The 15,413-nt window shown below is 43.9% G+C and overlaps 1 protein-coding gene across 3 annotated transcripts in view; it reads right to left on the bottom strand.

Moving 5' to 3' along the window:
- The window catches only part of prex2 (phosphatidylinositol-3,4,5-trisphosphate-dependent Rac exchange factor 2), a 339,323-nt gene that overhangs the window by 59,559 nt on the left and 264,351 nt on the right, over window positions 1-15,413 (bottom strand). For all 3 annotated transcript variants that reach the window (XM_072571479.1, XM_072571478.1, XM_072571480.1), the window contains exons 36-37: window positions 8,744-8,807; window positions 8,254-8,444 (exon numbers count right to left, since the gene is read on the bottom strand). In XM_072571479.1, coding sequence (XP_072427580.1) covers window positions 8,254-8,444; window positions 8,744-8,807 — 255 coding nt within the window. The remainder of the gene's footprint in view (window positions 1-8,253; window positions 8,445-8,743; window positions 8,808-15,413) is intronic.

Genomic DNA, 15,413 nt, shown 5'->3' on the forward strand with positions numbered 1-15,413 from the left:
AGCCCAAGAGCCACTGAAATGTTGTCCCTGATTGTGTTATTGGTGAGTGCTGACTCCTTTTCTACAATCCATGGAGAGAGATTTTCCAGTTCCGTCAATCAGATTATTGTCTCTCCTTGGTCCCAAACCTCCATCTGATGGTCTGGCCAATTCCCGCAAAATGAACACCTCAACTAATTCATTGTTGGGCTTTCAAAGCTGGTGCGGAATCAAGCCAAAATTCAAAATTAATGGAGGACTAGTGCAACTTGCCAATGATGGAACTGAAGAGGTACTTGGCAATATTAATGAGCAATAATACCGAGCAATTCATCAGCTTTCAATGCTAACTCAACTCGTTGCTCTTTTGTTTCCTTGATTCAAATAGTCATGCTCCGAAGTCCACCACAGTTACTCATGATCAGACGGGGATAATTAATGCTAATTGCTGCCACTTAAAGTTAAATGAACCATTTTTGGAGGATTACGTTGGAAATAGGTGAAATGGCACTGTTACTTGAAGCAATCTGTGACTGAGCAATGGTAGTGCAGTGGTAGCATCCTGACCTCTGGACTAGCCAGTCTAGCTTCAATACTTCACACAACATCTTATTCACTTCATGTTAAAACAAGAGGAGTTAGGGTTGGGATAATCCTGTTTATAATTCCTACAGCTCCAAATAGGATTTTACAGCAATCCTGTTGTCTCGTGGTCACCATTATGGATTCGGGCTTATAAATTCCAGATCCTTTGAATTAATTGAGTTCAGGTTTTCCTGATGGGATTCAAACTCAAGTCTCTAAACCAACAGTCCAGCTTTCTGGATTGCCTACCTATAACAAGATCCTGGCAGTAACATGCCATTCCGCACTAATACCAGTTGCAACCATCTGTCTGTCAGTTGCATTGCTAAAATCAATCTGAAACTATCCAGGTTATCGAATATAACACAGGATAATTGCTCACTGTAAATAATTGATCAGGAATTCTTGGTTACAATTATTCCTAATAAAGCAAATGGGTGCAAAACAAGACATACTTTGAAAGAAGTAACTTATACTTCCGTTAAAGCAACCGTGTCTGTCACGGCTCAATTAGCAGCACACTTGCCACTGATTCAGAAGGCTACAGTGTCTAGATCCATTGCAGGAGCTGAGCACACAACACAAAGTAAGGCAGACACTCAGTGCAGTGCTGAGGGAAGGCTGGACTGTCAGTGAGGTTATTTTAGCTCAGTTGGCTGGACCGATGGGGATTGCCATACAGAATAATACCAACAGAGTGGGTTCAATTCCCACACCTGTCGAGGTTACCCTCCTCTTCAACCTTTCCCTGTGCCTTTGGTGTGGTGGCCCTCAGGTTAAATCTCCACCAGTTGTCTCTCTGTAATGGGAGAGCAGCCCCATGGTCTGGTAAGACCTTTACTTTCAGGTGAACTGTTAAAGCAAAATTCTCTCCTCTTCCTGCTCAGATGGACACATAAAATTCTATGGTAGACAGGCAGGAGGCTGGATGAACACAGCAAGGCAGGCAGCATCAGGAAGTGGAGAAGTCAATGTTTCCAGTGTAATCCTTTTTCAGGACCAAGGGATGGGATCTGCAGCTCCCCCTGCACCCACCTCCAGTCCTGAAAAAGGGTTATAACCCAAAACGTCAACTTCTCCCCCTCCTGATGCTGCCTGGCTTGCTGTGTTCTTCCAGCCTCCTGCCTGTCTACTTTGGATTCCAGCATCTGCAGTTTTGTTGTCTCTAACATAAAATTCCATGGCACTATTTCCAAAAAGGGACGGTATTCATGGTGCCCAGCCATCAACAGGGAGCATGCGGTGCACCAACTCCTTCCCATGTATCCCACATTACAACAGTGATTGAACTTAACAAAAATATACATGAATAAAGTAAGGAACTGTGCATGCCAGAAACCTGGAACAGAAATAGAAGTTCCTGGAGAAACTCAAAAGGCCTGGCAGCATCCATGTAGAGTGAAAGCAGAGTTAATGTTTCGGGGGTCCAGTTGTGAGGACGGGTCACTGGATTTTAAGTGTTAACTCTGCTTTCTCCCCACAGATGCTGCCAGATCTGCTGAGTTTCTCAGTTTTTGTTAATTGGTTCTGGTGGTGCCCTGTGGCAGTGACAGACCCCCACACGATGTGTCTCATTCGTCTTTCAACAGGCTTTTACACGTTCTCTCTTGTGAACAGTAAAAAAGACAACAATTACAAACATACAGTTAGTCTGAACAACTACAATTGCAACAGTGACTTGTAACCGATAACTACACAAAGACCTCACATACTAACTATTCCAAACACAATGACGGGTTTGATCGATCTGAAGCCAGCTGTTTTAAGCAGAGTGGTAAATGGAATGTTTCAATGGGAAACACCTACACAAGAGACAAGAATTAGACCTGGGGTTTATTGTCACATGTACTGAAGTACAGGGATTCGTGAGTACAGTGAAAACAGTAGAGTTGCCATTTCCAGCACCATTTTATGTACAACAATATCAAGGTACAAATTCTTCAGGAAAAATGAGAAGAATAAAGAAATAAAGGTCTTTCTAAAGCAGGGAGTCAAGATTAGAGTGGTGCTGGAAAAGCACAGCTGGTCAGGCAGCATCCGAGGAGCAGGAAAATCGATGTTTCAGGCAAAAGCCCTTCATCAGGAATTCTGACTGTAATCTCCAGTATCTGCAGTACCCACCTCTGCCTTTCTGAAGCAGGGAATCTGGACTAGGCTTCATGGCATGGTGGCTCAGTGGTTAGCACTGCTGCCTCACAGCACCAGGGACCCGGGTTCAATTCCAGCCTCAGGCGACTGTCTGTGTGGAGGTTGCACATTCTCCCCGTGTCTCCGTGGGTTTCCTCTAGGTGCTCCGGTTTCCTCCCACAGTCCAAAGATGTGCAAGTTAGGTGAATTGACCATGCAAAATTAGCCATAGTGTCCAGGAATGTGTAGGCTAGGTGCATTAGTCAGGGTAAATGTAGAGTAATAGGATGAGGAAATAGGTTTGATTGGGATACTCCTCGGCGGGTTGGTGTGGACTTGTTAGGCCAAAGGGCCTGTTTCCAAACTGTCGGGTTTCTAAGATCAAGTTCTGGAGTGCATCAGGTCTGTCCCCACTAAAATAATAAATGTTTGTGTGTTGACGCTCAAAAAACTGAGGATTTAGTATTTCAATTATAATATTATCCCCAATCCTGATACACTTAATGATTGGGTCCTGGGAATGTTGCCGAATATTCAGTACAGTACAGTACGGAGGCACAGTGGTTAGCACTGCTGCCTCACAGCACCAGAGACCTGGGTTCAATTCCCATTTCTGCGCAAACTCCATACAGACAGTCGCCATTCTCCCTGTGTCTGTGTGGGTTTCCTCCCACAGTCCAAAGATGGGCAGGTTAGGTGAATTGGCCTTGCTAAATTACCCGTAGTGTTAGGTGAAGAGGTAAATGAGTCTGGGTGGGTTGCTCTTCGGAGGGTCGCTGTGGACTTGTTGGGCCAAAGGGCCTGTTTCCACACTGTAATCTAATCTAATCTAAAGAGATCCTGGGGTACAGGTTTGTAGGTCATTGAAAGCAGAGTTGCAAGTAGACAGGATCGTGATGAAAGCGTTTGGTCCACTTGCCTTTATTGGTCATTGCATTGAGTATTGGAGTCGGGAGGCTATGTAGAGGCTGTGCAGGACATTGTTTCGATCACTTTTGGAATACCGTATTCAGTTCTGGCCTCCCTGCTGTAAGAAAGATGTTGTAAAACTTGAAATGGTTCAGAAAAGATTTACAAGGTTGTAGCCAGGGTTGGGCGGTTTGAGCTCCAGGGAGAAGCTGATTGACTGGGATTATTTTCCCTGCACCATCGGAGGCTGAGAGTTCACTTTTTAGAAGTTTATTTAGTCATGAAGGGCATGGTTTAAGGTAAAAAGGGGCTGAGGGGCAACTTTTTCAGACAGAGGGTGGTGCATGTATGGAATGAGTTGCCAGAGGAAATGGTGGAGGCTGGTGCAATTGCAACATTTAAAAGGCAGCTGGATAGGTATATGAATAGGAAGGGCTTAGAGGGATATGAGCCAAATACTGGCAAATGGGATTAGATTAATTTAGGATATCTGGTCGGCATGGACGAGTTGGACTGAAGGACTGGGCGGCACGGTGGCACAGTGGTTAGCACTGTTGCCTCACAGCGCCAGAGACCCGGGTTCAATTCCCGCCTCAGGCTACTGACTGCACGTTCTCCCCGTGTCTGCGTGGGTTTCCTCCGGGTGCTCCGGTTTCCTCCCACAGTCCAAAGATGTGCAGGTCAGGTGAATTGGCCATGCTAAATTGTCCGTAGTGTTAGGTAAGGGGTAGATGTAGATATAGATGTAGGGGTATGGGTGGGTTACGCTTCGGCGGGGCGGTGTGGACTTGTTGGGCTGAAGGGCCTGTTTCCACACTGTAAGTAATCTAATCTAATCTAATCTGTTTCCGTGCTGTATGTCTCTATGACTCTATGACTATGACATTGTGGGGGTAAAATTCATTCATGGTTTAGCTTGAATCCCTGGTGGCAGACAGCAACACAAGGTCCTCCTGCCTGAAACGTCGATTTTCCTGCTCCTCAGATTCTGCCTGACCTGCTGTGCTTTTCCAGCACCACTCTAATCATGACTCACTTTTTGAGCAGCCTCTCTGGTGCCTATTGATATTATAACTAAAGACCTTAACTTGGACAACCTGAGAATTGCCAGGATCTACACAGCTCCACAAGAATACATTACTGCCCCAAAGCTTCCATTGTGCCAGAGTTTTCCTTCTCCATCAGTCCTTCTGTAGAACATAGAACATAGAACAGTACAGCACAGAACAGGCCCTTCAGCCCACGATGTTGTGCCGACCATTGATCCTCAATTAAGGTAAACCTAATGTACGAACTCTCAAATTTCTGTGACCATATGCATGTCCAGTAGTCTCTTAAATACCGCCAATGACCTCGCTTCCACAACTGCTGCTGGCAACGCATTCCATGCTCCCACAACTCTCTGTGTAAAGAACCCGCCTCTGACATCCCCTATATACTTTCTGCCAAACAGCTTAAAACTATGACCCCTCGTGTTAGCCATTTCTGCCCTGGGAAATAGTCTCTGGCTATCGACCCGATCTATGCCTCTCATTATCTTGTACACCTCAATTAGGTCCCCTCTCTTCCTTCTTTTCTCCAATGAAAAAGTCCGAGCTCAGTCAACCTCTCTTCATAAGATAAGCCGTCCAGTCCAGGCAGCATCCTGGTAAACCTCCTCTGAACCCTCTCCAAAGCATCCACATCTTTCCTATAATAGGGCGACCAGAACTGGACGCAGTATTCCAAGTGCGGTCTAACCAAAGTTTTATAGAGCTGCAACATGATCTCACAACTCTTAAACTCAATCCCCCTGTTAATGAAAGCCAAAACATCATGTGCTTTCTTAACAACCCTGTCCACTTGGGTGGCCATTTTAAGGGATCTATGTACCTGCACACCAAGATCCCTCTGTTCCTCCACACTGCCAAGAATCCTGTCTTTAATCCTATACTCTATTTTCAAATTCAACCTTCCAAAATGCATCACCTCACATTTATCCAGGTTGAACTCCATCTGCCACTTCTCAGCCCATCTCTCCATCCTGTCAATGTCCCACTGCAGCTTACAACAGTCCTCTATACTGTCAACGACACCTCCAACCTTTGTGTCGTCTGCAAACTTGCTGACCCATCCTTCAATTTCCTCATTCAAGTCATTAAGAAAAATTACAAACAGTAGAGGCCCAAGGACACAGCCCTGTGGAACACCACTCACCACTGATTTCCAGGCAGAATATTTTCCTTCCACTACCACTCACTGTCTTCTGTCGACCAGCCAATTCTGTATCCAGACACCTAAATTTCCCTGCATCCCATTCCTCCTGACCTTCTGAACGAGCCTACCATGGGGAACCTTATCAAATGCCTTACTGAAGTCCATATACACCACATCCACTGCTCGACCCTCATCAACTTGTCTAGTAACAGCTGGTTAAGATGCTGGTCTAGACTTTTAACGACTTTGAACTTGAAGAAAGAAAAGTGTAACATCAGAGACACTTGGAAGGGTGCTGCTAATCTGCCAACGACAGCCTTTTATGTCTATTCTCTGATGCTGTAAATGACGTATCTTGAAAATGCTAAAGTCCACAGAAGGTGAGTCTTACCAATGCAATGTTTTAAAAGTGTAATCAAATTAATAACTGAAATAAAAATCCACTACTGCCAACAAATGTTTCTCTTAAATACCATGACTCATCAAGAAAGTTGACTTGAAATGGAGGAAGCAATCTAACAGTACTTAATTTGTCTTTAATCCTGGTGTTGTTCACATTGGCTTGTGGTCAATGATTTGTGCTAGCAAGCTGCCCAAGGTTAATAAAGCCGGCTAAATTGGAAAGTTCATCCAAAGTATTTAATTAGGAGTCTGGCATTACAGTGCTCCACGTCTCATCAAAATGTCAGTCGCAGATGACAATTCCTGTTCTAAGATTTCAGTGAGAGTGAATAGTGTGTCACACTGAGAACACAAAACAGATGGATGTAGGAAAGATATTCATTGTTGGTATGGGTGTAAACTTAGGCAGAAGATCATGCTAAGGGCACCCATGCAATCAACAAAGAGAGGGAGGGAATTAAAGCAGGTAATTGTAAACATATCAGTGAAACATCAAGCGAAGGGAGATTTATCATCAGAGATCATGTGACAAATATTAGTTGACTAAAGAGAATGGATTTTTGAAGAAAAGGTCCTATTTCGTGAATCTGGTTGAATTATTTGAGCAAAAGACTTGCATGGGGACAAGTAGCAGCAGTGTGTACTATCGACAAGGTGCACTGCAGAAATTCACCAAAGATTCTTAGACAGCACCTTCCAAACCCACAACCACTTCCATCTGGAATGACAAGGGCAGCAGATACATAGGAACACCACCACCTTGAAGTTCCCCTCTAAGCCACTCCCAATCCTGACCTGGAAATATATTGCCATTCCTACATTGTCGCTGGGTTAAAATCCTGGAAAAATGAGATTGCCTGGTAGTTGTGCAGTGTGAATGTTATTTGTCACTTGTCAGCCCAAGCCTAGAGACTAGGCTTTGATTCCCTTGCCTAACAAGAATCTCTGCCTGAAAATCATCAATGAATCCATTTCCACCATCATCTGAGGCAGAGAGTTCCAAAGTTGCACAACCTCAGCTCTATCCTCACTTTATAACAATGGCCCCCAGTCTGTATTCACAAACGGAAACATGCTTGTGTAGTCCATCTTGTCAAGACCGTCCAGAATCTTATATACTTCAATCAAATGAACCCTCACTCTAAAACCCCAGTGAAACAAGCCCAGTCTGTCCATCCTATCCCAATATCCATCATCTTCACTCGCAGTAAATCACAGAAAGGCAGAAGAAAACCAGTTACGAGAAGTTCCAGAGTTAGACTTGCCCCACTACAAGATCCCATCATTCTACATTTACTCTTCTTAAACAACCAATACCCAGGACTTGATTTGCCGCACTCACACTGAGAAGTGTCAAATATGGGCTTACAATTCAGGCAGCATGGAAATATTAACTTACATCTCCTATGTCAGAAAAAAAGACAACTTTATTATCCACAAAGATAAAAGAAGAGAATTACAGCACAGGAACAGGCCCTTTGGCCCTCCAAGCCTGTGCTGATCATTATGCCCATGTTAAACTAAAAAACAAATCTTCTGGCCTTATTCGGTCCATATCCCTCTCTTCCCTCCCTATTCATGTAACTATCCAGATGCCTCTTAAACATTGCCAGCATGCCGACTTCCACCAGCATTCCAGGCTCCTACCAGTCACTGCATGAAAACCTTCCCTCGCATATCTCCCTTAAACTGTCCCCCTCTCACCTTGAACCTGTGCCTCCTTGTAATAGAAACTTCAACCCTGGGAAAAAGCCTCTGCCTATCCACTTGGTCAATGCCTCTCAGAATTTTGTAACCCTCTATCAAATCTCCCCTCAGCCTCCGTCATTCCAGTGAAAGCAATCCTCGTCTTTTCAACCTTTCCCCATAGCCAATGCCCTCGAGACCAGGCAAAGTCCTGCTGAACCTTCTCTGCACTCTTTTCAAAGCTTCCATGTCCTGCTGGTAGTTTGGCAACCAGAATGGCACACAAGACTCCAAATGCGGCCTAACGAGGGTTTTATACAGCTTTTCTATAAGGTTTCTAATGATTGGAAAAGTCAAAGGCTCTCGTACCGGTGAACTCCGCTATTGCACATCACGATGAGGCAGGCTCCCAAGCGACTGCAAAGCTCAGAAGAAACTGACAATAAGCCAACACCAGAGGCACTGCAGGCTGTATAAGCACAGGATGCTGTACGTTTAGACTTGATAAAGGATTCCATCAGCCGATGAAGTTCATCCAAAGCATTGAGGGGCCTCATAAACTGCAAGGAGAAGACAACACCAAAGTCAATACCTTCTCTTCAGGTACCTTAGGGCAGCAGGTTAAGCTGACGAAGAACATAAGTGAACCAGAATCATAGCTGCAAAAAACTTTCTGGACTCTACAAGGAAATTAAAGGAATTTATTTTCCTCTAAAAAATTGACAATAGCTTCTCCATTCTATAAGACACTCAACATTTTCACAGCTAATAACAATTTTCCAAATTTTAATCCATGCAATGTACGAATGAAACTCACTTGGTTTTAAATATAAAGGTTTTTAACATTTGTCTTAATTACCTTATCTATTGCAGCTGCTTTGGATGAATTCGGAGGCAGATTTGATTTGACGAGATAGAAAGCCCTGTGGAAAGACTGAAGCCGTTAGAAGAAGTTCCCAGAAAAAGTCAAGTAAATAAATCCAGAATAGATCATTTCAGGAGTCCAGCTTATCAAGTTGAAGTAGACTGACAGTTCTGAACACCCACATGTAGTTCCAGCTCCTGCCACAAATGGGTGCCTTCGGAATGAAGCTTTTAACCTTTGTCATAGGACGGACAACCAACCCCAATTAGTCATTAGCAGGATCCCAGATTCAATTATATCGATTTTGGTAAGTTCTAGCATACATATAAATACCTCAAGCAGAACTCATTTCAACTTCAGAATTTAATTGAGAAGTTAATTTTGACTTAACAAAACCCATTATCTCGCGGGATCAGCAATAAAATGCCAGTCTTTCAATGACAGAAAGACTCTGCAAATGAATTAATAAAACAATAAATGTAGTCCCACATTTAAGTTGTTTAAAATGAGTCTGTTCTCCACCTTCTCCAGCTCTAGACGCTGGTAGTTCTATGTCCTTCTTTATTTAATATACCCAGTAAATTTTGGTACCCCAACCCGTTTTAACAATTTCTCAGTGATGAATGAAAGCAGCCTCTGTGGGTGATTCTGTAATCCAGCACAGCCAGGGGTGATGAGCACCTGCAGGAGGAGTGTCTACCAGGAACCTGAGCAATTTAATGAGTGCAATATTGTTAGGATATCGACTGGCGTGATTGTGGACAAATCAGGTCCCAGGTTGAAATCTGACTCGATCTGACATTTTGTTGTGTTTGGTTTTAATGAGGTAGTCTCTCATCAAAATATAAGCACATAATGTTACTTTATTCTAGCAATGGAACTGAAGTTTATGAAGCATAAGGAATGAAGATAAAATAGACTAAACAAAACGATTCACTTACAGCCCAAACCGGAAGAGTTTGAAACACAAGGTGAAGTATAATTGCAGGAATCACAAATAACACTTCTTTTATCCCAAAACCCTTGTACATTACCCAAAAGTACCCCTTGTCAAGTCAGAAAATCCCTTTGTCTAACACTTAATGGGCTTAATTTGACTTCAACTCCCAGACTGGTAAATCTGATAGTTTCTTCCTGGAGCTACCATACACCTAGCTTAAACATACTCAGTTTTAAATAACTTCTTCAGAGTTTTATCCAAACACCTCCAATATAGGATGATCACTGACTCCTTCCTCTTCCTGGGTAAATAAATCTAACTATCTTTTCCCTTTCTCAGGAGCCACTTTACACTTGAAAACCTTTGCAAAACTGCCCAAAATTGTAAGTACAACTCAAAAGGTGTCTTTTTTCTAAACTATTGGCTTAGCTTAGCTTACAGAAACAAAGGAAACAAGTCCAAAATGTTCTAACAGAAACCTTGAAGTATGTTTCTTTACCTTGCAAGGTTGCAAACCTTCCTAAGGTTAAAAGAAATTATCAGTTCTGAAAGCTAGCTGTCACACATTGTTTAAAATAAAAGCGTCATGGGCTGGAGAAACACTCAGAAAGCCCTAGAAAACCATTGTGCAGATTTTCTTGAACTAATAACAAGTAACAATAGTCAGTGAAACATGCCCAAGATATTCAACTAGATGCTGGAAGAGGATTCAAGACCTCACGGACATATCTAAGGTTTCCGGGCTCTCTTGCCACTAACATTTGGTAATATGTACACAATCTATGATGACCTCATCCCTTCATATACTCATTTTGCCTCAACAGTTGAGGATTAGGGGACCTCACATCCAATAAGGTAACTTCGCTACGCTTAAACAATTGTGTCAACTTGGTTTGCACCATTCATTTGTCCATGGGATGTTTAAGTTCAGCAGTCTTCATTGTCTCCAAAGCAGAAGATAACCTACAAACCAGCAAAAAATTGTAACTCAGGTAGAGCCTGCATCTGTTAACCTGGAGCTTTGATATAAGGGAGATGCTGCATATCAGAAATAGTGAGGGCTGCAGATGCTGAAAAGTCAAGGTTGATAATATGTGGAGCTAGAAAAAGCACAGCAGGTCAATGTTTCAGACAGGAGCCTTCATCAGAGCTCATCAGATTATGAAATCCAGTCTTTGGTCTCAATGGTACAGATTTTCTAGTCAGGTTGATTTGATTTGATTTATTCCTGTCACATGTACCCGGGTACAGTGAAATATTTTGCTTTGCATACAGCACAGGCAGATCACAGAGTGTTTAGTCAGAGCAAGGAATACAAGGTCATGGCTGCACAGCAGGTGCATGAAGGCAAGGTCAACATTAGATTTGAAATTAGAAGGGTCCATCCAGCGGTCAGAGACCCTCTCTCTGACCCCGAAAGCCCCGGTAGGATTTGAACCCAGGTCCCCTGAACCTTTCCTGTGTCTCTGAATTAATAGGCCAGTGATTATACCACTGGGCCATCACCTCCCTAGTTTAAGCACCCTGTAGACTCAAACACAAAGACTGAGAAGAGCTGGGAATGTGTGCAGAGTGCAAGGTCGGGCAACAGGTGGGTGAATGCGTTTGGGTAGGGGTCAAGAGTAGCAGGTGGGTGAGGAAGTTTGATGCCAGGTAGTGGCAGGAGGCAGGGTACCAGCTGAGTGAGAGGGAATTGGATGGCAGGGAAGTGGATGAGTGTTTTAGCTAGATCAAGGGCAGGAGGTGTGGCAGGTAGGATTTGCGCCTGTGCTCAGGAGTATCGGATCTTACGGAGACAGATCCGGAGTGTGGGAATGGAATTGGGTCGAGTGTGGGCTAGGTTACTTAGTTGATGTGATGGGGGTAGAGAGTTGGTGCGGTCAGGTTCAGTGGGGTCAGACCAGCGGAGCGTCAGCTCAGTGGCTGTTCTGGGTTGGACTGTGATAAAAGGGGCTTGCCCAGTCAGGATTGGGGTAGTCATTTCACGGACAATGTGGAGTTGTCAGGCTTGGTGGGGGAGCTATTGTCTGGGCGTGGTCACTTAACTGTTACCAGGAGTTTAGTAGTTTTTAACCTCCAAGTTTCAATGAGTTGGAGTCCTCAGAATTGTCAGGTTTTAAGAGTCATTTCAGAGGTTTACAGATGTTGGGTAATTACAAAGCCCACACAATGCCAACACACAACTCTCATCCAGTCTGCAGAAGCTACCATGTGCCAATCATAATTTCCAGCCAATATTTTGAATTCAACTCAGAACTTTGGAAACTGTAAAGCAGTTAGCAATTAACAGTGACAGTCTAGCTTGGCAGTTCATCAGGCTCTAAGTGGATTGCTGAATAGGGAATAATTACTGTAAGATGGACATTGACTGAGTCATTGTAACACGAGAATTTAATTAAAATGTGCTCTCTGGAAAGTACAGACAAAAAGGAGCTTAAAATAGCATATGAGGTAAGTACCTACAAATAAGTATAGACTCAGATAAGCTAAGGAGCAAAGATAAAAAACTCTAATCACTAAACTCTGCACCAGAGATTTTGCAACAGCATTCAGAGTCCAACTCTGATGGAACTGACCTCAAACATTATCTTAGTTTCTCTGCAGATGCTGCCTGGCCTGTGTATTTGCTGCATTTACTTTTTATTGAATCTGGTGAGGTATAGCATAGCAAGTTTAGTGAATAATAGTTTTGGTGAATCTCTACATCAGGGAATGGTACACATTAGGATCTTGCCATAAATACATCACTACATTAATATTTAAACAAGCTAGATTAATTAGTTTTAAAAACCCTAAAAATAAACCAACTCAAGTTATGACATGAAACTTTAATCAGATGGAAAAAAATTGAGTCAGATTTATAACAAAAACACTAGAGAAACTCAACAAGTCTGGCAGCATTTTCTGAAGAAGGGGAATATTCACTCTGTGTTTCTCTCCAATTTCTGCTTGTGTTATAACATCCAGAGTTCTTTATTTTATTCAAGGTTGTTTAGTAGTGAGTGTATTACATTTGCAGCCCTGGGATCTTGTAGATAGCAATGTGATCACAATGCTATCACTTGTGCGGGCAGCGTCTGTAATTGAGAAACTTTGGCTCAGATGTTGAACTTCTTTTAAAATTCGTTCACAGGACGTGTGTTCTGAGGAAGGGTCACTGGACATTAACTCTGATATCTCACCACAGATGCTGTTAGACCTTTTTTATTTATTCATTCATGGGATGAGGGCATCACTGGCCAGACCAGCATTTACTGTTCATCCCAGAGAGCAGTCAAAGAGTCAACTACATTGCTATGGGTCTGGAGTCACATGTTGGCCAGACCAGGGAAGGATGGGAGACAAGCAGGAGGCGAGAAGAACAGAGTAAGCCAGGCAGCATCAGGAGGTGGAGGACTCAACATTTCAAATATAACCACTTTCAGGATGTTAGCTTCCTTCCCTGAAGGACATTAGTGAACCAGATGGGTTTTCCCAACAATCAGCAATGGATTCATGGTCATCAATAGACTCTTAATCCCAGAGTTTTTTAAAAATTGAGCTCAAATTCCACCATCTGCCGTGGCGGGATTTGAACCCAGGTCCCCAGAACCCCCTCTGGATTGATACATTAATGATAATACCATTAGGCCAACTCCTTATCACGTCAAACATGTTTTGTATTCTTCATGGGACGTGGGCATCGCTGGCTGTTCAGTGTTGTTTGCCTGTTCTTCGTTTCCTTCGAGGGCCAAGGTCATGAGACACTGGGGCAGGAGAGGCCTTGACATTTGGTCTCAGCACATTGACTAGGTTAGGCAATGGTTTAGAGTTGTTAGTTGTTAAAAACAAGAAGATGCGGTTGGCTCAGGCAAATAAGGCCAGTTGTGACGCAGCAGAGGAGGGACCTCAGCTGTCATCGTGGTCTGACAGGTCTGAGGTGCTTACTGACCAATGAGACCAAAGAGTGTAGGAAGGCTGGGGAAATTTTCCAATGTGCTAGGTGTCTCAATGGGGCACAGGGAGAGAGGCTGACAACACTGTCCACCATTCACTCCCCCAACAGATACATCTCAGCCATATACAAGCACAAAAGAGTTCAAATGTCAGAAAGGGTGGCACAGTGGCTCAGCAGTTAGCACTGTTGCCTCACAGCACCAGGGACCCAGGTTTGTGTGGAGTTTGCACATTCTCCCTGTGTCTGTGCGGGTTTCCTTTGGGTGCTCCATCTTCCAAAGATGTGCAGGTGAGGTGAATTGGCCATGCTAAATTACCCAAAGTGTTCAGGGATGTGTAGGTTAGGTGCGTTAGTCTGGGGTAAATATAGGGAATGGGTATGGGTGGGTTACTCTTTGGAGAGTCGATGTGGTCTTGTTGGGCTGAAGGGCCTGTTTCCACACTGTAGGGCTTATAAGATTCTATGAACTCTTATTTATACCCTGAGCTGCCACCAAATTCCTGCGTGGTCAGGGATACTTGGTGCCCGTTGGGTCATTGCTGATTTCTCACGCGGGTTGCTACCTGCTGCTGACAGAAATGCCTCTGACCTCTCCTGCAATTAGCCAGGGCCTGGCCACCATGTTTCCAGCTACACCCTGGGGTGCATTATAATTCTGCCCATAAAATCCTGACAAGGGGCATCACCTTGCCGCTTGAGTCCACACCAGCCGGACAAAGCAATCCCACACAGATACACCCAGGTTTACCAACAGTTCAAAGCAAAGTGGGAGAGCAACCCCCCCCCACCTAGGGATGGATGCCAAAAGGCTGCAGGTGGACATAAACAATTTAAGGGCAATGCCAACTGCAATACCAAATGAAGAAAGAAACATGAGATTATCTACATTTGTAGGAAAAATTGGAAAAGCAGGATTCTTTTGTTAGAGAGCTCAGACTTATAAATCTCGGTATTCAGAGGAATTTAGATGCACGATTCATAGAAAATTAACATAACATACAACAAGCAATGAGAAAGGCAATTAAGTTGGAAGATGGCAGTAAGGGACTTATTAAAAGATTCTGAGACCACATTTAGAGCATCATGCACAATTCTGGTCTCCTGATTCAAGGAAGATGCTTACTTTGGTGAAGGTGCAATAAGGGGCCCCCAGATTGACTGATTCCAGAGGGGAAATTGAGTAGCTTTAAATTCATGCGAGTTTGGAATAATGAAGAAACTATCTGTGATAGTCCAATAGTAAACAAGGGGCAGGGCTGGAGGACCCAGCAGAAGCTTCTGATCCTCCAACCAATCAGGGGTGGCACGGTGGCTCAGTGGTTAGCACTGCTGCCTCACAGGGTCAGGGACCCGGGTTCGATTCCACCCTCAGGTGACTGTCTGTGTGGAGTTTGCACGTTCTCATAGCAGGTCAGGTAGCATCCGTGGAGAGAGAGCAAGCTAATGTTCCTAGCCTGGATGACTCTTCATCACAGGTCTCTCTCCATGGATGCTGACTGACCTGCTGTGATCTCCAGCAAAATGCGAAATCCAGTTGGTCTTGCGTCAATTAAAAACGCAAAGTGCTTGAGAAACTCAGCAGCACTGGCAACATCTTTGGGGAGAGAAACGGAGTTAACTTGTTTTGTCCAATGACCCTTCTTCAGAACTGATCTTGTGCCTGTGCAGACCCATCACAGGCAGCAATAAGAGCAGCCGAGGTGAGCTGAGTGAAAGGGCTGCCTCAGTTTGTCGGTGAATTTGTTCTGGTCTGTTTCTCATCCACTTGGCCATATAGCCCTCAGCCT

This window comes from Chiloscyllium punctatum, chromosome 5 (assembly GCF_047496795.1).
Source record: "Chiloscyllium punctatum isolate Juve2018m chromosome 5, sChiPun1.3, whole genome shotgun sequence".
NCBI lineage: Eukaryota > Metazoa > Chordata > Chondrichthyes > Orectolobiformes > Hemiscylliidae > Chiloscyllium > Chiloscyllium punctatum.